General features: G+C 35.1%; 2 protein-coding genes across 11 annotated transcripts in view; one reads left to right on the top strand and one right to left on the bottom strand.

Moving 5' to 3' along the window:
- LOC132718196 (dmX-like protein 2) overlaps nt 1–24,085 on the bottom strand; it is a 76,236-nt gene that overhangs the window by 27,644 nt on the left and 24,507 nt on the right. For all 10 annotated transcript variants that reach the window (XM_060701831.1, XM_060701832.1, XM_060701833.1 and 7 more), the window contains 8 exons: nt 23,541–23,772; nt 20,327–20,463; nt 19,577–19,722; nt 18,766–19,001; nt 17,375–17,515; nt 14,585–14,826; nt 12,579–13,986; nt 12,036–12,223 (listed from right to left, as the gene is read on the bottom strand). In XM_060701831.1, coding sequence (XP_060557814.1) covers nt 12,036–12,223; nt 12,579–13,986; nt 14,585–14,826; nt 17,375–17,515; nt 18,766–19,001; nt 19,577–19,722; nt 20,327–20,463; nt 23,541–23,772 — 2,730 coding nt within the window. The remainder of the gene's footprint in view (nt 1–12,035; nt 12,224–12,578; nt 13,987–14,584; nt 14,827–17,374; nt 17,516–18,765; nt 19,002–19,576; nt 19,723–20,326; nt 20,464–23,540; nt 23,773–24,085) is intronic.
- On the top strand, nt 522–4,733 carry LOC132718188 (uncharacterized). Its single transcript, XM_060701824.1, has 2 exons — nt 522–1,153; nt 4,647–4,733. Exons 1-2 carry the CDS (start codon nt 817–819, stop codon nt 4,718–4,720), a joined length of 411 nt encoding a protein of 136 aa, XP_060557807.1. The 5' UTR covers nt 522–816; the 3' UTR covers nt 4,721–4,733.

The raw sequence follows: 24,085 nt of genomic DNA, 5'->3' as shown, positions 1-24,085 counted from the left end.
ACTATATGCTCCCCCGAAATTTTTTCGGGGAGCATAAAAATTTGTTTTTACAAACAAATTTTGTACTGAAAATTTTTAATTCCCAAAATTTCCACATCAGTCATAACATTGGCCAAGTAAGACAAATCAAAACATGAAATACAGTGAGATGTAGATTTGTCTAAAAATTTGCCTAAATTTCATTTTGGTTTTCATAGAAATGGAAATATGCTATAAACAGCCATAATTTACAATCAATTTTCATACTTGATTTGATATAAAAATAATACTAAACATATCTCTGTCAATAATTCATACTTTTTAAGAGTCTTAATTATGCAAATAATATAAGAGCTAAGTACTATTTAGGATATGAAAATACTGAATTTCCTGTAGGTATATATATTATCTATCTTTTTCTTCAATAATTAATGAAAGCGCTGGTGACAATGACTTAAACTACATGGATTCAGACTGAGGACTTTATGTTGAAACTTTCCTTTTCAGTCGGACCATTATTTATCAAACAGCTGTTTTCCTAAAATAATAAAGATTATTTTAGAATTAAAATAATCCCATTTATTTTAGAGAAATAATCGTCTGCTACCTTGTGTAAAGCTATCATTACGTGGCAATCGGCAAACCTCGGTCATTATCTATAGATTGTTTACATTACACTGGTTACCGTGTTTATCGTATCATTTCTATATAGAGCCGGGTTTAAAGAGTTAGCTGTTAATAATATAAAAGCCCGAGTTTCTCGTGCAACTTTCTCAGTTTTTGTTTGACGACGAAGCATTAACACACTCAATTAGAGTAAGCTGAAATTTATTAGCCATGCCACGAGGTCGTACACGCCGAAGGATTCAACCTTCGAGAAGAGAAATGGCCATGCGACGCAGCGAGAGAGGACAGGCAGCTTCAGTACCTGAAATTCCTCTAGGAGAGCGTCGTTTGCAGAGAAATGCACGAGGGACCGTCGAATGTCAACAAAATTCAACTCCACGTCGTGCAGGTAGAGCAGTAGATGATTGTGGTAGCGCCCAGCCCCAGCAGAGTCAAGAGCACGTGCAGGATAACCCGCGCGTCGATGCCAGACAACCGAGGGGTCAGAAGCGCCAAGCCGACGAATTGGACGACATGGTGGATGTCAGGCTTCTAGAGACTGAAGCGGGTAAGTCCAATGTTATCGACTTCGAGCGAATTTTGAGTGCATCGGATATTATTTCAAATAAAGATTTACCAACACGTGTAAATAATGATCATTTTCTGGGGTCCGACACAACCAGTAATAATGCAAATGTTCATTCTAGGCCGCTGACAAATGTTTCACCAGCTAATGTATGCTCAGCACCGTCTGTTCGCCTAGCAGACGATGACTTAGCGGCTCATATCCCTACAGTTCTCAAACAGCAAAATCTGTAGAGGCGAGTACGTTAATTTTGCGTTGTTGCTTAAGGGTGCAATTGAGCTATCCGAATTTTTTTAGGGCGCGGTATTGTTACGGTTAATTCCGAGTTACAATTGGTTTCGGCTCCAAAGGAGTGTAAAGATCAGATTTATGATATCGAAAAATGGACAAACGCATTCATCATATATGCCTCCATATACCTGTCAAATCATTCAGACAAAGTTTATGAACTGCTACATTATATGTACAATATAAGAGAATGCGCTATGCGACAAGGCGGGTCAGCCTGGAAAACTTATGATGAGCAGTTTCGCTTACGCCAGGCTATTACACCTTCACCATGGTCTAAAATCAACAATGACCTATGGTGGCGGTGTATGCAAGTTAGACAGCCAGATCAAGCCCAAAACGTTTCAAAAATTTAAGTACACGTGTCTTGATTTTAATAATGGTAGATGCACGTGGCAAAACTGCAAATTTCCCCACTTATGCGCGAAGTGTAATGCGCCCCATCCTGAGATAAACTGTTTCTCTTCAAATTCAGTTGGTTTATACACAGAAAAGTCGTACACCAGCTTTTCAACGTAATTTTCGAGGAAGGGGGGTCTCAGTCCCATTCAAAAGGGAGAGGTTACAATAGAGGGCAGTCAAACAAGTAAATCGATTAATCATTGTTGTACATCAGAAAAACAGTCAAATCCAGATATTCATAATATTGCGAAATCACCAATTAAACTTTCGGCCATGCAATATTATTTACAATTTTATAATAAAATTGAAGCAGAGTTTTTATATGATGGTTTTTAAGAATGGCTTTCCACTACAGTATTCCGGTCCCCGTGTTGCACGTGATTCCAATAATCTGCGTTCTACTCTGTTAAATCCGGAAATAATTAACAGTCAAATTAATAAAGAAATTATAGCTGGCCGGGTAGCTGGACCATTCAATGAGCGTCCACTACCAAACTTAATTGTATCCCCGATTGGTCTGGTCCCGAAGAAAAACCCCCGGGGAGTTTCAGAATGATTCATCATCTGTCATATCCGCCGGGCGAATCAATCAATGATTATATTGATCCGGCCTTGTGCACGGTTCAATACACCAGTTTCGATCAGGCAATCAAAATGATTCAAGATCTAGGTCAGCACTGCAAACTATTTAAATCCGATATTAAAAGTGCTTACCGTCTGATCCCTATTAAACCTTCAGATTTTTGAGTTTGCTTGGTTTTTCGTTATAATGATAAGTTTTATTTCGATAAGGCACTTCCGTTTGGAGCATCTGTAAGCTGTATAACCTTCGAAAGATTTTCAAGATTCTTAGAATTTTGCATTACATTTAATTTTGAATCAGGCAATTAATTCACTATTTAGATGATTTTTTGGGAGGTGATACGTCGATGGACTCTTGCAATAGGGCATTACAAATATTTAGAGGAACAATGTCGGAGTTAGGGGTACCCCTAGCCGAAGATAAGACCGAGGGGCCCACGGAGAGCCTCGTTTTCCTCGGCCTCGAGTTAGATTCAAGCAAAATGGTCGTGAGGATACCCACGACTAAAATAACCGAGGTTGTTGAAAAAATAAAGAATATCTTATCTCATAAAAAGTCAACATTAAAAGAGGTACAATCTTTAATTGGATCTTTAAATTTTTGCTGTCGTGCCATAGCTATTGGTCGGCCATTTATTCGCCGCTTAATTTATTCAATATGTGGGCTTACTAAATCTCATCATCGAATTAGAAATAAAAAAAAAATAAAATTGGATTTCTATGTGGCTAGTTTTCTTAGAATCATTTAACGGTATTTCCGTTTTTCATGACAGATTTTGGGTCTCAAATTAGGATGTGCAGTTATTTTCAGATAGTGCCGGGGGTATAGGTTTAGGTTTTGGTCTTTACTTCAAGGGTCATTGGTGCAATGCAAGATGGCCAACGTGGTGGCATGAATTAGGTATCACCACGGATATTACTGTTCTAGAACTCTTTCCCATTTTAAGTCGCATTATTCATTTGGGGCGAGGAATTAGTGAACAGAAAAATAAAATTTAATTGTGATAATTTTGCAGTTGTACATATACTCAATAAGTTAACGTCAAAATCAGAGGCAGTCATGTGTCTTGTCAGAATTTTAGCATTACGCTGTTTAAGACTCAACATTTTAATTAAGGCTAGTCATCTCCCTGGCTGTCAAAAATGATATTTGTGATGCTTTGTCTCGGTTTCAGCTATCTCGATTCAGGAAGTTGGCACCGGAAGCAGACCCCACCCCTTGCCAGGTTCCAGAGTTTCTATGGAACGCATTCAGTCTAGAGTTGTACAACTGCTACAATCGGGACTAGCATCAAACTCTTTATCAACTTACCGAACTAGCGTCAATATGTTCGAGAAATTTAGACTATCATTCAAAATGCTAAGTCAATGGCCTATTCCAATTAATCACGTGATTTTGTTTATGGCATTTTGTTTTGAGAAAGGCCATTCGCCAAAAACTATTACAACTTATATCGCTGGCCTGAATTATTACCATAAATTATATGGTTTTTATGACATAAATAATGTTTTTATGGTCAACAAATTATTAGAAGGTTGCCGCAGAAATCGTATAACTAACGATTGTCGGGCACCATTAACAATACGCACCTTGGTTTCGGTGTGTGATTCACTACCGAGCGTGTGTTATAATATTTACGAAAACAAGTTATTCGAGTCACTTTTTACCTTGGCCTATTATGGTTTGTTTCGGGTCAGCGAATTGGTTACGTCATCCGGCATGCAGGCTGAAAATGTGCTCAGTTTATCGGATTTGACATTTGTAGGTCAAAAAGAATATGCAGTTATTAAATTGCGTCATTTTAAAACAAATCAAAGAGGGACTCCTGTTCTTCTGAAAATACCTAGAGAAACAAGTGATTTATGCCCTGTTAACGCTCTATTTGAATTTGTGTCAATCAGGCCTCGTTCAAAGGGCCCTCTATTTTGTCACGCTGATGGTTCGCCGGTAACTAGAACGCAGTTTCTCGGCAGTACTAACTAAGTGTGTCAATCAGTCCTAATTTGTCTGACGCACATTTCACCTCCCATAGCTTTAGAATAGGCAGAGCCACAGACTTAGCCTACAAAAGGTTACCCTTCATCAGTAATAATGAAACTGGGAAGGTGGACATCTCAAGCGTTTCGACTTTTATATTCGTCCTTAAATGTTGATTCTTCTCAATCACTATCTTACGCTGTGTAATCTTTTATTTATATTTAGATGTTTGGGTCCTGGGTGACTCGATCCCGTTCTGGCTGGACAGCGGGCAAAGAATACAGGAAAGCCTAATTTGAGATTGAAAGATTTAACAATAGCCTGGTGGGGGTGTTCGAGGCCTACGTTGGCAGTCTTTCCGTCACTCTATTGAATCACAGGTTGTTATTTTCTTCACCTCCATCCATTATAATTGTTCATTTAGGAGGTAATGATTTGGCAAGATTTACGATTTTAAATTTGAAAAAAGATGTTATTCGGGATGAAATTTTTTACTTACGTGAAGCTTTCCCTACAACGGTACTAATTTGGGTAGATATATTACAGAGGCAGACCTGGCATAATGCCACGGGGGGTTGGGTTGCTATGGAAAATAAACGAAAACGAGTTAACAGGGATAGGCCGTCAATTGTGTCATTCATCGGTAAAAGTGACACAATTAAGCCAGACATTGATGCTAAAACTGCATTTTTTTCGGGCAGACGGGGTTCATCTCAATGATCTTGGTTAGTTGGAATTCCTCCTAGATTACTTCAAAGATTCTATCATTAAAAATGTACCAGTCTCCCAATAAGAATTTGGGGGAATAAATTTTTTGATAAATTTATTGTGGCGTAAAATTCTTCCGATCGAGAGGAGATCAGACATTGTATTCTGTTTTGTTGGCATTTTGAACTTAAAAACCCTGTGTATGGCTCTACTGCTCGTGACGGAATACCCGTCAGGGTAGGCCGACCTATAATCAGGAAATTAATTTTGGGGAAGTATCATACAGTTTGTCCATGTGTTTGGACTGCAGTTTGCGTTATTTGGTTTTGCCCGTAGTACTTGGCAATTCCTGTTTTTTGCGTTGCAGTGTATGGCGTTGCCGTACAATGGCGTCAGTTGTGGTTCTATTTATACGCTTGGGTTCCCAGCGATGAATGGAATCTTCAATTTGATGTCATTTGCGGTAATCTTTTGGACTGTTGAACACTGTGTTTTTGCGTTTGCGTTGCGTTGCGTTTGTATGATACTGTTTGCATGTTTTTGTATGTATTTGGACTTTAGCAAAAAGTAAATGTGTAATATAAAGCACGTCTGATCTCCTCTCGGTCGAATTATTTAGACACGGGATACCCTGTCAAATTTGAGCGGCCAAAACAATCCAACCTTGAATTGTATTTAGTGCGATATTGCTTTATTGTTTGCAATAACATTGTTGAAGCGTTCATGTATGAGTCATATACATATAACAAAATTAAATATGAAAATGTTACTCATAGTCGTTTTATTTTATTTCAATTATTAAAATAATAAAGATTATTTTAGAATTAAAATAATCCCATTTATTTTAGAGAAATAATCGTCTGCTACCTTGTGTAAAGCTATCATTACGTGGCAATCGGCAAACCTCGGTCATTATCTATAGATTGTTTACATTACACTGGTTACCGTGTTTATCGTATCATTTCTATATAGAGCCGGGTTTAAAGAGTTAGCTGTTAATAATATAAAAGCCCGAGTTTCTCGTGCAACTTTCTCAGTTTTTGTTTGACGACGAAGCATTAACACACTCAATTACCCGCCCGCCACACCCTGTTTAAGCTAATATATTAAGAAGTTAATAGGCAGGTTCATTAAGATCGAAACTGTTAATTAAATATTTTGACTGTTAAGCCTTATGTGTATTGATTTGATATTTAGCTTGTACAAGATTACTGCTGCTGTTTATCTATTTGCAGGATTGAGTTTGAGTTTTGTCAATAATCTGTGTTTGTCCACAAATGTCAAGAGTTGGCTACGCACCTGAACGCAGAGATTGGATGCTACCCTGATGGAACACTTGGGAGCAAAAACATTGTGTGTTATAAGTAAAAACCAGCTAATGTGAAGAGACTGTGTACTTTATAAATTACAGAAAACATCTTTGTGACTGGTTAATAATAAGTATATAGAATTACGTTCGGTGCTAGCTTAGACTTAAATAAAAAAATGTGGACACTTGAAATTCGAATTTAAAACTGTAGTTTAATAAACTTTCATAGACTCACAGAAATTTATATGTTATACTCTGTTTTTTCATATTTAATTTTGTTATCGTCGCTCACAGTGGCGTAAAATTCTTCCGATCGAGAGGAGATCAGACATTGTATTCTGTTTTGTTGGCATTTTAACTTAAAACCCTGTGTATGGCTCTACTGCTCGTGACGGAATACCCGTCAGGGTAGGCGACCTATAATCAGGAAATTAATTTTGGAAGTATCATACAGTTTGTCCATGTGTTTGGACTGCAGTTTGCGTTATTTGGTTTTGCCCGTAGTACTTGGCAATTCCTGTTTTTTGCGTTGCAGTGTATGGCGTTGCCGTACAATGGCGTCAGTTGTGGGTTCTATTTATACGCTTGGGTTCCCAGCGATGAATGGAATCTTCAATTTGATGTCATTTGCGGTAATCTTTTGGACTGTTGAACACTGTGTTTTGCGTTTGCGTTGCGTTGCGTTTGTATGATACTGTTTGCGTGTTTTTGTATGTATTTGGACTTTAGCAAAAAGTAAATGTGTAATATAAAGCACGTCTGATCTCCTCTCGGTCGAATTGTTTAGACACGGGATACCCTGTCAAATTTGAGCGGCCAAAACAATCCAACCTTGAATTGTATTTAGTGCGATATTGCTTTATTGTTTGCAATAACATTGTTGAAGCGTTCATGTATGAGTCATATACATATAACAAAATTAAATATGAAAATGTTACTCATAGTCGTTTTATTTTATTTCAATTATTAAAATAAATAACAGTTAAAAGTGCTCAAACAAAGTTCAAAGCAAAACAAAAAAAAAATGACATTTCATAACGTTTATGTAAGATCTGTGAACAACAAATTGCAATAATGTACTTCAATTTCAAGGATAATACCACATATGTGTACTGTTCAAAGTAAAAACATAATTATATTGCTGTTTTTGTTATTCCTTTTAAAGTTTCATAATCTTGATGTCATTTACAAATGTCAAGATTTTCACATTGATCTCATCTCAAGTCTGAACTTTTAAGATCTTGAACTAAAAAGGTTATGTTATCAATGGTAAACAATTTATATGAAAAACATTCTTCAAGTCCTGACAAATGAAGTTCTTTTGACAAATGAACACCTCATATTATGCAGTTTGCCTGTTTAGCTTAACCGGATCAATCCTGGGGCAAGGCATTTCGTTATCTCTGTGACAATCAATCTCAGACAGGGAGTCTAATAGTCTTTTGTCTCATATGGCTGATTCAGAAATCATACTGAATTAATAGTTGGTCACTTGTGGAGAAAATAGTAAATACTAGTAAGACATTTGGGTTTATCTACCACCAAGTAAGTGTCGTTATATTTCAAATTTTAACCTTTACCCAACTCAATATCACGAATGAGCATGTCAACTTTCAATCTGTAGAATATCATTCTTTACTTAAGAATACTGTAAAACACTTATTATTCACAAGAATTTTATTTTCGGTAATATTCGCAAGTTTTCTAAGACGCGAATTCATATTTCTCGCGAATATTTCACTTTGTCTATACACTTGTCCGAAAATGAACTATTCCGAAAATGCGTACACATGGATAAAATTATATCTGCGGGAAAGTATCGAACAATACCGGCCTGCACCCACCCATGCTTGATCATCTCATTCTCTGCATTTATTTTTTGAAAAAAAAAAAAAAACAACCAGAAAATACGATTTTCAGAACAACTGTTTTGGTATTTGGTACACATACTTTAGCACCTGCGAGTTGTTTGTAACATTTCTATTTATTGTATCCTATTGTATTGTACTACAGTTTAAGCCGGAGGCTAAACATAATCGTTTACTACAGGTTAGGCAAATTACAGTACCGTTTAATTGATTTTCGTCTGATTGCCTTTGAATGGCTAATCAGAGAAACACTTTGCATGATGGGGAAATTATCGAATTAACGTGATACGGAACATTCAATTCTAGTATTACTAGTAACAATGCTAGAGGCACGGAGTATAATCAGGGACAATACATGACAAACACAGTGAACACATATCAAATAATTATCAAACTTTATTGACATATTTTTAGACAGACGGTTTCACTTAACAAGAAGATTAGCAAGCTATCAGAAAAATCGATACAGATATAAATGCATTCGTCGCACAATAAATGACGCAGTTAGTAAACGGACAGAACAGAAAATATTCGAATGACATCGGATTTCCGGTTTCACATTTTTCGGGAAGACGCGAATTCATGTTGACACGAAATAATTATTTTGGACATTTTGCCTCAAATTCGCGAAATAAGGTTCTCGCGAAAAATAAGTGTTTTACAGTATGTACTGACTGGATAGACAGCAACAGACTGCACAGGTTAGCGCCCACTGGTCTTGATCTACACTGGTTACATGGGTAGAAGCTGTCACAGTCAACAGGGTATTAAAAAACCCTGATTAATCCTATAAAGTCAATGTTCTACCGGCAATCAACTTTATGGGAATGGTGATTAACAAGTTGAAGAAAACATGGTCACGTTTTTATCTTGTTTATAATATTATCGAAGAAATGATGTAAACAAGATGTCAGTGACATTTCAAATTCACATGTTCATACATGTGCACATCACAGATGTTTACCCTATATTAAAGACTGTTTCTAGTACAAACAATATTGGGAAAACAGAAAATTCTTTTACATTTTTTTTTTCTCTTTTTATTGCATCCTCACTTTAGGATTTGATTTGACCTTGTCCATGTGTCCATACATGTGTCTGTTCTCATGCTGTGTCACATGTACCTCTTAAAGTGCTTGAGCTTGAGTAAAGTTGTGCACCTGGGTTTTCACATGTGCATTAATCTAGTTTTGTCCTTGACTTACTTGCTATTTTCAACTTGTGTTGAGCGTAGCCCCTTTTGCTTGTGAATTAAAGCAGTATTTGTAAAGTTATTACCCTTGACTAAAAAAAAAATGCAATTTTCACCTTGTGTTGTGCAAATCCCAAAAAGTATTTGACCTAGAGTCATGAAACTTTACAGAAATGTTAATCAGCATGTAAAGTTGTGCACCTGGGGTTTCCCATGTCGATTTATTGAGTACTTGTAGACTTATTACCTTTGACTTAGAAAAAAGCTTGCAATTTTCAACTTGTGTTGTGAACTGAACAGCCCAAAAAGTATTTGACCTAGTCCTGAAACTTTACAGAAATGTCGGTTGGCGTGTGTAGTTGTGCACCTGGAAGTTTGATTGTGGATTTATTTGGAATTTGAAAAGTAATTGCCCTTCACTTAGTAAAAACATTCCATTATGTTTATATTGGGGGTTATGAAACTTAACAGGACTGTTGGTCAGCATGTGTAGTTGTGCATCTCTGGTTTGGATAAATCAAGATGTCAACATTGGAAAAATTGCATGTCATTTTTTATGTTCCAACCACTTTAAGGAGTGTGGGGGCATCTGTATCCTATGAACGCATTTTATTTGGAATTTAGGTTTTTGTATTTTTTCATATAAAAACAGTAGATTCTATAACTAAACATTTTATTAAGTTTTATAACTTTCTCATCAAACTTCATTGTACAGAAAACTTGTATGTTATTGAAACACTCTCAAGTCTAGTAACTGGAACAAACCAGTACTACTGTTATATGAGGTATGTAAATGTTTCCTTTGTAAGGCTCGAACCCCCGATCCCTGGATTGACAGACAGACACAATAACTACACCAACACCACTCTCCTTATGCCACTGCTACCCTGTAACACCATTTGTAGAACAGACACTCTGGTTTTGATCAACTTGACATTGTTGGTGTTTGTTTTCTTCTTGTTGTCTTTTTTGTTTTTGATTTGTTAATAAATTGAAAATATGTTTTTGTTCTCCAGCAATTTTTGTACATTGTATTTGAATTAGAAAATTTACAATTCATTGGCAGTAATTAACCAGTGGATGATAAATCTCTGATTGTATAACTAGTTTAGACGTATGACTAGAAACATGACTAATATATTCTACATAAATCAGGTTTTAACGTTATAGGCTAAATTCTTCAATATTACTCATTCTTTATACACAGAAATGACAAAGGAAACCTTGGTAACATTACATCAGAAATTATTCTGTCTGTCAAATTAATTAACAACAAGCTATTTTGCTTCTATTCAATGACAAAATTTTATAAACCTGACATTTCATTTACATGCTTATTTATAGTCCAATCAATGTAACCTAAAACATGGGTCAACCTAGAACAAATTGCAAAAGATTTGTTTTCACAATTTTTATGACAAATAGAGTGCTGTAAATTACATCAAAAGTTACAATCAAATAACCTAGGCAAATTGGTATAAGGTGACATGTTTTAAGGCACTGTTGAAATACATTTTGATTTTTAACCAGTTAGAAAAAAATTCTAATCTGTATGCAAGCATTTCTTCTTAATGTGTCTATTTCACAAAATATACATTAAAGTGTGTTTTCAATTTGCTAGACAAGATGTATCATGGCTTCTCTGGGCCAAACCATTTTATTCTAAAATTGCAAATTTCAAACCTATATTGTAAAAAAATGCCTGTTGCAAATTCATGCAACTTTTGTACAAATGTAAATGGCATCATACTCTAACTTGTAGTGTGGCTTTCAAAATGTTTGCAATTAGTTTAACCTAAAAAGTTATATTGACTAGACTTTTAATCAATATTTTGTATTGTAACTATTTTATGTTGTTAGTTTCTCTACTGTATCTCCATTTGTTAGCAAAACAAGTAGTACATTTATCTCCCTAATTCTAAATAGAAAAAAAACTCGGCCTCTTATGTTCTTTTCATTTAATTTTCTGATAGCATTCAAGCATTCAAAGGAGGATGGAAGTCAAATATTGGGGACATTAGGTTCATTGGAGAAGAGATGCAATATGCCTTATTCAAGCATTATTTCAGGCATGGACAAATCAAGGACTGATATCACTTTAGACACAATCAATCTTCTGAAAACCTGCACATAAACTTCCTACCAAGAACAAAGTAAATGAACCATGCAAAATGTGAACCATTTTAGGAAAGGGGAAAATCCTCTGACGAAACTTTACAGGATTTTTCTACATGTGCATCTGAGCATCCTAGTATAGACAGAGGTGGGCCTAGAGCAGGATAGTGCTAGGTGGCCATTTACCCTTACCTGTACCCTAATGAAACAAGAAGTGATTAGCCTTTGCCACTACCACCTTGATAGAGCCTGGCCAGCCTTCACATCTGTGTAGTCTGACCAGACTCTATACTGTTGGTAGCTCAATTTTTGTATTTTGATAGTGAAATCCCTTAAACTTTAAACAGACTGTTCCACACTCAAAGCAGGGCAAGTGCATTACACAAATTCTACAGGTTAAAGTTCAAGAAGAAAGCAATTACCTCAGTGGCCTCAGAATGGAACGCCCAGACTAAGTTGAATGTTTTCAAGCCTTGTTTATGAAGTTGCACTCTTTGAACTGGAGGTAGAGATCTCATCAGGTAGTGGTAATGTCTCATTGCCAGTAGAAACCTCAAACCGCAGTCATCCAGGGTCTCAGCCGTGTGCACACCATCTTGCTGCAAGGTGCCTTCAAATATAGATATCATTAATCAAATATTTTATTACAAATACATTGTAAACAAAACAACTTGCTTTTTTTTAGATATTTTATATATATTATTATAAATACAGTGTATATATGTAAACAAAACAACTTGTTTTTTTCATTTACAGCAATTTAACAAAACACACTGCACTCTTGAAACTGAAAATTAAAAAGAAAACATTTCAATACATTTCTCATTTTCAATCTTTAAAATTAATGACAGAAAAAATATAATTAAAATAAATGTGCACTTTGAAATGTAATTAAAACATTTAAAATCAATTCAATCTTGAAATATGTATCTGAAAACCTTAGTCTTCAGTTTATAAACACTTACTTGTGGGCTCAAAGCTCTCCGCAAAGTCTGTTTTAGTTTGTGCAACAGTGTCCGCTAGAGCCAACAGGTACATCTGATCTTGACCTGACAGGCCAGGTAAGTGCATATGGGTCAAGTGTTTCCCTAGCAACTGAGCTTGTGAAGAACTGAAATGATATGGATTAACAGTCACCCCGGTTGATGAAGTGGATCTAATTAGTCGTGGTTTGTCATCTAATGAAGATGACAGTACATTTGTATCAAGTTCCTCATCATCGAAAACATTTGTCTGGAAGAGGTCTTTGTAATCTGATTTGTCTCCGGGGCTCACGTGACCAGTATGTGCTGATATGTCAGCCGCTGACTGACTTGAATCATTATCTGCTGCGAGGAGGGCATATAGCGGTAACAAAGGAATTGATGTAAGCTCTACATAGTCGAGGGTAACCTCGCCATTTAATACTGGTGGTTCTCCAGGACTCTGAGACATGGAAACTGTCCTTTGTCTGTACAACTTAGCTTCATCTACATTTATTTCATTTACTTGTGCAGTATTTGTGGCTTCTCGACCAGCAATGCATCGAACAAGATGAGCTAGGATAGCTTTTACGCGTCTTACTTTCCCAAAATTCAGCAATTCCATCAAAGATTTTGGATGATATTGGGGTAAAACAGGATTAGCTTGATGTGCTGCCTCAAACAGACCAAATTCATGGATGACAGTCAGACTCATACTACTCTCACTACGTTCTAAATTACTCTTACTGGCCTTTTTACGCAGGTTGGAACTACTTTTCATGGACTCTTTTTTGAACACATTGGATGCAAAGCGTTTAAAGTTTGGCACTGAAAGGGATGACCGTATTGATGGAAGACTTTTCTTATTCTGAATCATTGCTTCTTTATGTAGATCGACTGTTGAAAAATTTCTGTCTTCAAAATTTCGAACATCAAAACTATCTACTTGATCAAGGGAAGTGTCTTCTGCTCCTTGTGCCCATCGCCACTGTGAGTATACATGCATCTCATTGTCCATACCAACAACCAAGATTCCTCCACGAACCCACGATATATGCATTGGTAAGGGAGGTAATCCATCAGCAGTTGTTAAATCTATACTACGTAATTTCATCCACTGCAACACCTCCTGGTAGTCGTCAACGACCATTGACTTTGATTTTTGCAACAGAGCTCTTCGACTGCTACTACGATCACCGAGACTCTTCTTTACCCCTGGCTCGTTCATCGACGTTGTTTCTGTACCAGTCTTGTCCTCCATATTGTCCTTTTTAGACTCCTGTACAATATCGTTTGACACTTGTGCATACATCATGATCTTAGACCCGACCCCAACTGTCAGTATGTGAGAACCATCCTCAGTTGAGACCCAGTCGAGCTGAACCAAATGTTTCTGCCTCAATATCTCCAACTAAAATAAAATAAAAACGCATAAAAATATTTGAAATTTCTATTTTGAAAAGCATATTCATTTCCTGCTGTCTGACAACTGAAACTTTGTTGCTGGGCCTTAATCTTATAACTTCTTGCTAACTTTCATAGGCTGACATTACATTTCAATACATTCTTTGTTAATTTGGATAACTAAAGATTTCTGGCTGTTTGGGTGGAGCAAGCTGTTGTTTCCTGGAGCAAGAAACTTTCTGCTCATTGCTTCATACTGGTTGTAATGGCTATAAGTGTGTCTTACACAACTTAAACAAAACAAGTTCTGTATAAACTAAAACAAACAATAAACAACCTGGTCCGACAGCAAGGATGTTTAGATTCAAACATAGCATGAAGTCAAGTGTGTCAATGAAAACACTGAATCTTTTTTACTGTAAACTGTTCTTATTTTGAGTAAATGATAAATAGAATATTATATTTCTATAGCTTCATTACAAAACTTTGATCTTGTTGAATAAAATATTAAGCTCAAATATAATAATCTTATTCAACTTACATCAATAAATTCAGTATGGATCTATACTAATATGAATATCCAGTATCTGAGCAACACAAGTTACCTTATCTTCATGGTCTTCCTGTTCTTTCCTAGCACAGTAGAGGGCGCTCAAACTTGGCACCGACTTTGTACGACACATGTTGATGAAACTTGACGCTAAAGGAAGAGTCTGGTTTACGCTCTCTGTGTCATTATGGACGAGACTGACATCTGGACTAAGGTCAAGGTCAACCTCAACATGATTCTCTGGTATTCTAATATTACGTAACTCTATTGTGTCTTCTTTAACCCACTGTGAACCTCCTTGATAAGCAAAGCAAACATTCAAAAGGCTTATATTTTTATACAGATATCATAATTTGATTAAAGCTACATTCAGCTTTACACAAAGTTAAATATGTTATTTTTTAGACAAATTGTTTCATATTACTGTCAAATCAAAAGAATTAAGGTAGAAAATGAAATTTGCCAACAATAAAATACAACAAACAATAAGGAAACCCCTCAATACCTCTAATGTACTGCTCTCTCTATTAAAATTAGCAAAGCAGACAAATCATTTACCGATCTTCTATATTTTAAACGAACATCACTTACACAATAAATAGCTCTCAGGATGTTGTCATGAGAAAGGCTTTACAGTGATATGATGCACTTTTCCAAATTAAATTTACTAAGATACTTAGTTTGAAACAACAAAGAATTGTTTTTCCAACAGAAAATAGAAGCTGAAGGCTGCATTAATCATGTCTGATTGTAAACATATAAAGATTTTAATCTGATTAAATTAAGGCAATTAACCAACTGCATTGAAAGTGATTCACATCTGGTAACATTTAAACAAGAGGGCCATGATGGCCCTGAGGTCGCTCACCTGTATATAGCCCCCCCCCCCCCCCCACACACACACTCATAAGAAGATGTTTCATGCTAAACATCTAAGCTCTAGCTCATTGGGCTTTTTAAAAGAAGATTTTTTTAAAGTTTTTACTATACACATATAGTTAAAAACAATGACAACCCTGGGGCGGGCCAGTTTTGACCCAAGAGCTTTTATTTGAACAAACTTTGTAGACACTTACTAGAAGATGTTTCATGCTTAATATCTAAACTCTAACTATTTGGGTTTTTTCAAAGAAGATTTTAAGTTTTTGCTATACACATATAAGGAAAATCAATGACCCCGGGGCGGGGCCAATTTTGACCCCAGGGCTTTTATTTGAACAAACTTGGTAGACACTCACTAGCCCATGTTTCATGCTTAATATCTTAACTCTAGCTTTTTGGGTTTTTTAAAAGAAGATTTTAAGTTTTTGCTATACACATATAAGGAAAATCAATGACCCCCGGGGCGGGGCCAATTTTGACCCCAGGGCTTTTATTTGAACAAACTTGGTAGACACCTATTAGAACATGTTTGATGCTAAATATCTTAGCTCTAGCTCTTTGAGTTCTTTAAAAGAAGATTTTTTAAGTTTTTACTATATGCATATAGGGAAATTCAATGACCCCCCTGGGGTGGGGCCAATTTTGACCCCAGGGCTTTTATTTGAACAAACTTGGTAGACACCCATAAGAAGATGTTTCATGCTAAACATCTAAGCTCTAGCTCATTGGGCTTTTTAAAAGAAGATTTTTTTAAGTTTTTACTATACACATATAGTTAAAAACAATGACACCCCTGGGGTGGGGCCAGTTTTGACCCCAGGGCTTTTATTTGAACAAACTTTGTAGACACTCACTAGAAGATGTTTCATGCTTAATATCTAAACTCTAGCTATTTGGGTTTTTTCAAAGAAGATTTTTTTAAGTTTTTGCTATACACATATAAGGAAAATCAATGACCCCCGGGGCGGGGCCAATTTTGACCCCAGGTCTTTTTTTTGAACAAACTTTGTAGACACTCACTAGCAGATGTTTCATGCTTAATATCTAAACACTAGCTATTTGGGTTTTTTCAAAGAAGATTTTTTAAGTTTTTGCTATACACATATAAGGAAAATCAATGACCCCCAGGGCGGGGCCAATTTTGACCCCAGGGCTTTTATTTGAACAAACTTGGTAGACACCCATTACAACATGTTTCATGCTAAATATCTTAGCTCTAGCTCTTTAAGTTCTTTAAAAGAAGATTTTTTAGGTTTTTACTATATGCATATAGGGAAAATCAATGACCCCTGGGGCGGGGCCAATTTTGACCCCAGGGCTTTTATTTGAACAAACTTGGTAGACACTCATTAGAACATGTTTCATGCTAAATATCTTAGCTCTAGCTCTTACGGTTCTTTAAAAGAAGATTTTTTAAATTTTTACTATATGCATATAGGGAAAATCATTGACCCCCTTGGGCGGGGCCAATTTTGACCCCAGGAATTTTATTTGAACAAACTTGGTAGACACTCACTAGAAGATGTTTCATGCTAAATATCTAAGCTCTAGCTCTTAGGGTTTTTTAAAAGAAGATATTTAAAGTTTTTTCTTTCGGTTGCCATGGCAACCAGAGTTCTGCATGGAATTAAATTCTTTGAACAATATTTAAAGGTGACCACCAAAGGAACATTCCTGTGAAGTTTGGATGAAATTGGCCTAGTGGTTTATGAGGAGATGTCATTTAAAGTAAAAGTTTACGGACGACGGACGGACGACGGACGCCGGGCGAAAAGCGATCACAAAAGCTCACCCTGTCACTTTGTGACAGGTGAGCTAAAAATCTAAGCCAGATCAAATATGGCCTTTAATTTATGCGCATAAAAAGCCCCAAAAAAATTTATTCATAAAAATCATTTTAAGATAACATACATTTAATGGCTTTCAATAACACAATAACACAACCTGGTTACTATTAACATACCTGTAGATTCACACTCATAAATGACTACACAAAGGTTGAAGAAACGACTATTTGGTGCTGTGCCCGAGTGTTTATGACCAGAACTGCGGTATGCTACAGCTACTCTACCAGTATATGCACAACTGATGGTCAATGGCTTTCCTGTAACACAAGATTCACAGTTCAGTAGAAGTCTTTAACCTCACTGTCATATAAGAAAACCTTTACTTATATCTTTACCTTTACCCTGTGACTTGCTAAGCTATAAATTTGGAACTGTCTAACAATATTGTTGGTTTAAAGAATTATAATTAAAGTTTTAAGTTTGGTAGATCAGACAGATGTTTTTGGGATTTTTTAATGGTGGGGGTTGTTGGAGGTTGGGTTTTAAATTTTAAATTCAACAACCTTAACAATTTGGTCACAGGCACTCTGCCATATGGATGTGAAAAATAGAATAACACCTGTTTGTAGTAATATGGATTCCCTATTCAATGGATACTAATACAGTCACATATTCTTTAACCCATTACTTCATATACACGCCTTTTAACGCCTTTTTCACCCCCCCCTTTTTTGTTGTCTCAAATGATGAAAAATGCCTTATTTAGGCCCCAAATACTTGTTTTTGTTTGAGAAATGTTGTTAAAAAAAGTGACCTCTTTTTCGGCGCGGCCCCCCAACCAAAAGATACATCAGGGGGTTGCCAGAAGGGGGATGTGCCCCCTTCTGTTTGGGGGGTTTGAAGGGGGGCGGAGTCCCCCTCATCGCCAAGAAAATTTTGGACTTGTGAGAGGCTGTAAATGACCCCAGATTGATGATAAGGTAACGTGTAACCAACGCTGAAAAGCATTTGACTCTATCTCAATCCATTGAGAAGTTGCAGCACTTTGAAATCAATTTTGATGGAAAAAATCAACGCAAAATAGTGATTTTTGGCAATTTTGAGATGTCCCCTCGTTGCCATGGTAACAGAAAATTTAAGCCTGAGCATGTTGTTGCAAGGGCAATGGTCCAGTCAACATTTGTGCCAAGTTTGATTAGTGTTGAAGCAGTTTTTTTAGTATTATAGCAATTTGAACTTGTAGCGGGAGACTTTTCAATGAAAACAGCCATTTTTCACAAAATGCTCATGAAGTAATGGGTTAATAATAAATAATGTGATCAAGTATTTTACAAAGTATATTGTACAGCAATTTTACTTAAAAGATACTATATAAATTATATTCTTACTAAATACATACAGTTTTAATGGCTCTTTTTTGTTCATACTTTTGCTAGTTTATGGCAATTCTTTAAAAGAAATTCTAACTAAAAATGAACACCGTATTACTTTATGGTAAACATGAGTGTGTTTGTTGTCAAATTTATGTCTTGAAAGTTCACCCTTTCAATAAAACATTGAACGATACCTTGGATATGTATATCACTAGATTTGTCGTCTCTGTACATTAGGTTCCACGGTGCCCAGCTGTATGCTGTATCTTGGTTTACATTCATTACACATGATTTTCTTCTCTGCTTACGTATGCCGTCTTCCTCCTCCACTCCAAACTCAAAACTCTTCATGGACAACACACTAGCTGACCCTACACCACTTAAATTGACTAGACCACTCATCACAGAGTTTGTATTGCACTTCCAAAATCTATATAGAGACAAATAAACAGATTACATTTACAAAATATATTATTAAACATATAAACAGTAAATTGTATTCCAAAACTATATAAATAGACTCGATGTACTATGTTTCCAAAATCTATAAACAGTTGCATTATCAGTGCATTGCATTTCCAACTTATAAATAGACACTAACTGTATTGCGTTTCTTAAATCTATGAATATACACGTAAGTAGTCATATTACACTTCCATAATCTATAAATAGAAAATTTTAAAATCTATAGACACACACATTGATAGAATATTGCATTAAATAGATACAAAAACTTTCTATTGCAATTACATGTATAAACTTTATAAATTATAAATTTTTTTTTCTTTTTACTTTAAATTCATGTATAAATAAACATACTCTAGCTGTGTATCTTTTCTGTATCAATTATATATGTTTTAATGTTTGAACTTTTAGAAAATAGCATACAAAATCGTCAAAATGATACAATAAAAGTTGCATCTTCATTACCAGAACTAAAAATGTAAAACTAACTTTAATTCAGACGAAGAAAATATACAACAGCAAAAAAACAACAAGACTTACTTAATGCTTCCATCGGAGCACGCAGTGACTAGAAGATAAGGTGCTAAGCATGCTGGGTATATGGAGGCGGAGCTAAGATGACCTGCCGATACATTTGCACATTTGACTTCAACCCCATCTGGTAGGGGCAACTTTTGACATGTTACCTAAAAAAAAAACAATGTAAGTAACATTTATATTTATAATTTATACATTATACAATAACAACAATTCTGTTTGAGACATAAAAGAGTTAAATGTGTATGTTTATAGAAACCTTACATATCTATCTCAACATTTTTATCATCCTCACTTTTTCTTTAATGGTCTAGCCAACTTCGAGATGATAGTCAAAGGTTTACACATTTAATACCAATTACCTTTAGAAGTTAATTTGGAAACTTCAAAGATGACTCCTTTCATGCAACAGTATTCTGAGACTATGGCCCCAAACGCAAAAATAATATCAGGGACTTACACTTATATAGCAGCAGAGAGCCTAACCGACTGAACTCTCTCCTCCCCCCCCCCCCCCCCCAACCCACAAATTTAAAGAACAAACAAAAAAACTCTTCTACAAAGCTGGAAAGGCTATACCACTACTAATTTTCTGTTTATAAAACTGCTTTGTTCATCAAGTCCCCATCAATATGCGGGTTAGAAAATAAAACAAAGATATATCTGCACCACTCTATGATAGAGGAAAGTCCAGATAACAAACAACTAATGCATTGTAAGTAGAAAATACCATAAAATTTACATTATCTTTACCTTTGTAGTGGAGACAAGCAGTTTAGCTGAAGTAGATTTGGTATTTGGAATTTCTGGAGAACCACTGCGAGAAGGGGGATTTGAACCGTCCTCACTGACTATTGTATAATCCATCATATATGTCTTATCTCCTATGTCTGGTTAATAAAATCATGAATAAATTATTTAAACAAAAAATAAATCCACAGGTTACAGTATTCACATTTTTGTGATCATTTTATTTCTTTAAGAAAGAATGGTAGATAGTAAAACTTTCTAGCGTCAATATAAACAACACAGCTAGTTCTTCTACTTAAGGTGACAACGGAGTCAATTATCTCTGAAAATACCTAAAATGAGATTTTTTGCTAAGAAGATTTATCAACCTTTTCTGAACACATTTGTGATTTAATTTTGGAAGCAGTTAGTCCAAAAAATGTGTTTTTAAACGTTTTAAAACGGAACCTATACTATTTGTATCTGCTATTCGCGTAACCTGTCAATTATCAATAACGCTCCGCCCCCTGTTGAGGCATCAATGAGGGAAATCGGTAGTTCCATATATCCGTGAATTACAGGTCCATACTGGTCCATACTTCTCGTAATACATGTATCGTACAACTAACGTACATCTTTTATGAATATCTCAACATTTAGCCTTTTTTATAAATTAAGAAATTGTCGGCCAATGTACGTAACATAATGTATGAAACATAAATAATTAAGCATAGCGGCAAATCGCACGACCACGGGGTTGATTAAAAATGTAGTTGCTAAAACATCCATAATGTGTGAAAATAATTTGTCTGTCCTGTTAATCTGATAGATATTACGTTGAGTTGATAGACTTTTGTACGGATTCAAGGGCTTACTTTACATTCAACCTCGTTTTCTAACAATGTCAAGTAAAACAACAACAAAAACAGACAACATTTTTATATGTGAACGCCTATGTGACTTGTGGAAAGGTGTCCCTGACAAATTTCTAAACCATTTTAGATTGTCTAAGGATGATTATTTCTCTATAAATAAAAAAAAAGATATTAAAATTTATTATATACTTATAAATGAAATATTGAGAAATATTGATGAAATAAAATGCGTATTTTCATTTTCCGTATTTTCACTGTAGAAATTTATTTTTCACTGCAGTGAAACATATTTTCCGTATTTTCACTGGTGTCTTGCCGGACTACTTTCTTTTAAATTCTACCAGTACACAAATTTAAGGGAAAGTCTTTCAAATTTTAATGTGAAAAAAGAGAAAATTGTATATAATAAACAGAAAATTCAAGTTTTTTCTTTAAATACACAATTTATTTTCATCTTGTGGCATGAAAATTACCATATTTCACTCGTGGCTACCGCCACTCATGAAATTTTTTTTTTCATACCACTCGATGAAAATAAATAATGTATTTATAGAAAAAACTTGAATATCCTCTATATATTCTCAGTGTAAATAAATTCTTCGCCAGTAAATCGGACACAGAACTAATAAATCTGGGACAAAGTATGAAATTTATTGTCTATCCCGGTAGAAACTGGATCTCTATGCCGTGCATAGATGATATTCATAATAGAAGTCAAGAAGGCCAGATCATAATGATCTAGTAATACCTTTTATTTCTATTAAAATATGTGAAGCATTATCAATTTGGTGGAAAAAATATATAATATCCCGTGCTTATTTGTACATCTACCATGGACTTTAAAAGACTGTCACAAGCTTAGTTTTTTGTTATTTTATTTTATATTTTAACGGAATTTCATACACGAATACACAGGCAGAGTGATACTGGTATAATACAATAATAATGCTAATGATAATAATAATAAACTTCAAAAAGGAAACAATTAAATACCCCGCTAGCGGTGCGCAAATGCGTTCCATTTCCCCCCCACTGAGTGCCTCAAATTTTACCGATAGTCACGTGACATGTGAGACAGATACCAGACGATCAGTAAATCACGTTAAGAATTGAAGAAATTTCAGCTATAAACTGATATTAATCAGCAGCTTTTTAATTGGTCAGATGTCACTGGGTCATAAAATGTTGTTAGAGTATGTTACCGCAACTTGTGACCCTCTCTGGTGCGATATTTGTGTATTATGCAATTATTTAGCGTGAAACGTAGGGGTCCGAGAGAGAACAGCCGATTTATGACACTTCGTTTGATGCGGGTCGGACTAACTTTGAATCGGCATAACTTCTTTAATAATCAAGCAATTAACATGCGGTTTAAAGCACATGAAAGGAAATTCATTTACGGAGGGAACCGTGTCAGGGATTTTTGTTTGCTCAATAGGCGACTTAATTATCTTTAATTACGTAATATGTATGGTGAAAAAAGTCGCATAAAATGTTTGACGTTACGTAATATTTTTTTGAGAAAAGATAGAAAAAATTTGAGACACGGTTCCCTAGATAATATAAGTATGGTTATTTTCAAAAAGTTTGATGACAAAAAATTAAAAAATGACTTTGATATGACGATTTAAAATTTTAGGATTTTTATTCAAAATCAATCATTTACAAAGGCATTTTTTTCAAATATGTTATTTTTTATGATGATCAACGACATTTAATGCACAAAGATTAAATAAATAACAATTATTACTAAAATAACTTTGTTTAAATGACATTTATGTGAGTACCACGGAAAGTGTCTGTTGTCACCTTAAAAGCACTCTAGTGATCTAACTCCATAAAATTACTATATGACCTCACAAGTTTGACTTTAAACCCAAATAATTCTTTTAAACAAAAATCTCCATAACTATTTTATATAGCAATGCAGTCCAAAATTTTATTATGACTGTTCTTCAAGCTAGGCACAGTTTATAAAAGACTGAGCATGTTCAATTCCATTGTTCTTTGAAACAAACATGTCATATACCGAAGAAGAATTTGCTCAACAAATCTTGCCATAATTATATTAAATTTGTTTAACAAAGTCGTAATAAAAATTTATCTATAAGTTTCCTCTACAGATCATTTTCATCAATAAAATGTGAAAGTTTAATAACAAAATTATAGAAAAATAATTTTTCTACTACAGTTTATTTTTGTGCACCTGACATTGTTTGAAGAATGCAAAAGAAGACATAAGCTGCATAGAACAATAAATTGATTACTATGTTCAAACTGACAAATCTATAATTATCCAATAACATTCATATTAGGAAATATTATATATATCTTATTTTCAAAATGCACCGGATCATACATACTATCTGATATTGCTGAACCTATCTGTGCAGAAGAAATGGTAATTTTCCACATGTGAAGAGTAGATCCCCCTTCTTGTAACTTTTCTAACCCAACTAGAAAGAAATTTTCCTCAAACGAGCCAATATTGCGGAGGTCGACTATCGGATCAATATTACTTTCTCCCCTGACACTGCTTTTACCCGTAACTAGTGGTTCTTGGAACACATGTAGGAGCTGAGTGCTCTGCCATATCTGTTAAAAGACAACAAGACAAACTCATAGAATGAAACCTTTTGCATACTAGGCCACAACAAAGACCTGAGATACTGTTATCTTCATCACAGTTAAAACAAGCAATTATCATAGTATTGCAAGCAATCCATAAGTCCCCTACCGGTTAGAACCCCAGCAACATTCTGATGGGCCATTGGCCATTCAATTTTACCAGTGAATGAATGACATGAATGAACTTAAATCTTTTGAGTTCTAAGTTTGTCTATATCACATTAATGTGTTAAGTTTCCCTGCCTAGTAAGGAAATTATGTTTATACAACCTTGTCATAT

The sequence above is a fragment of the Ruditapes philippinarum genome, unplaced genomic scaffold (assembly GCF_026571515.1).
Source record: "Ruditapes philippinarum isolate M1 unplaced genomic scaffold, ASM2657151v2 ctg143_1_1_1_1, whole genome shotgun sequence".
Classification (NCBI taxonomy): Eukaryota; Metazoa; Mollusca; class Bivalvia; order Venerida; family Veneridae; genus Ruditapes; species Ruditapes philippinarum.
Note: the sequence above shows the minus strand (reverse complement) of the source record. Positions and strands in the feature narration are given on the sequence as shown.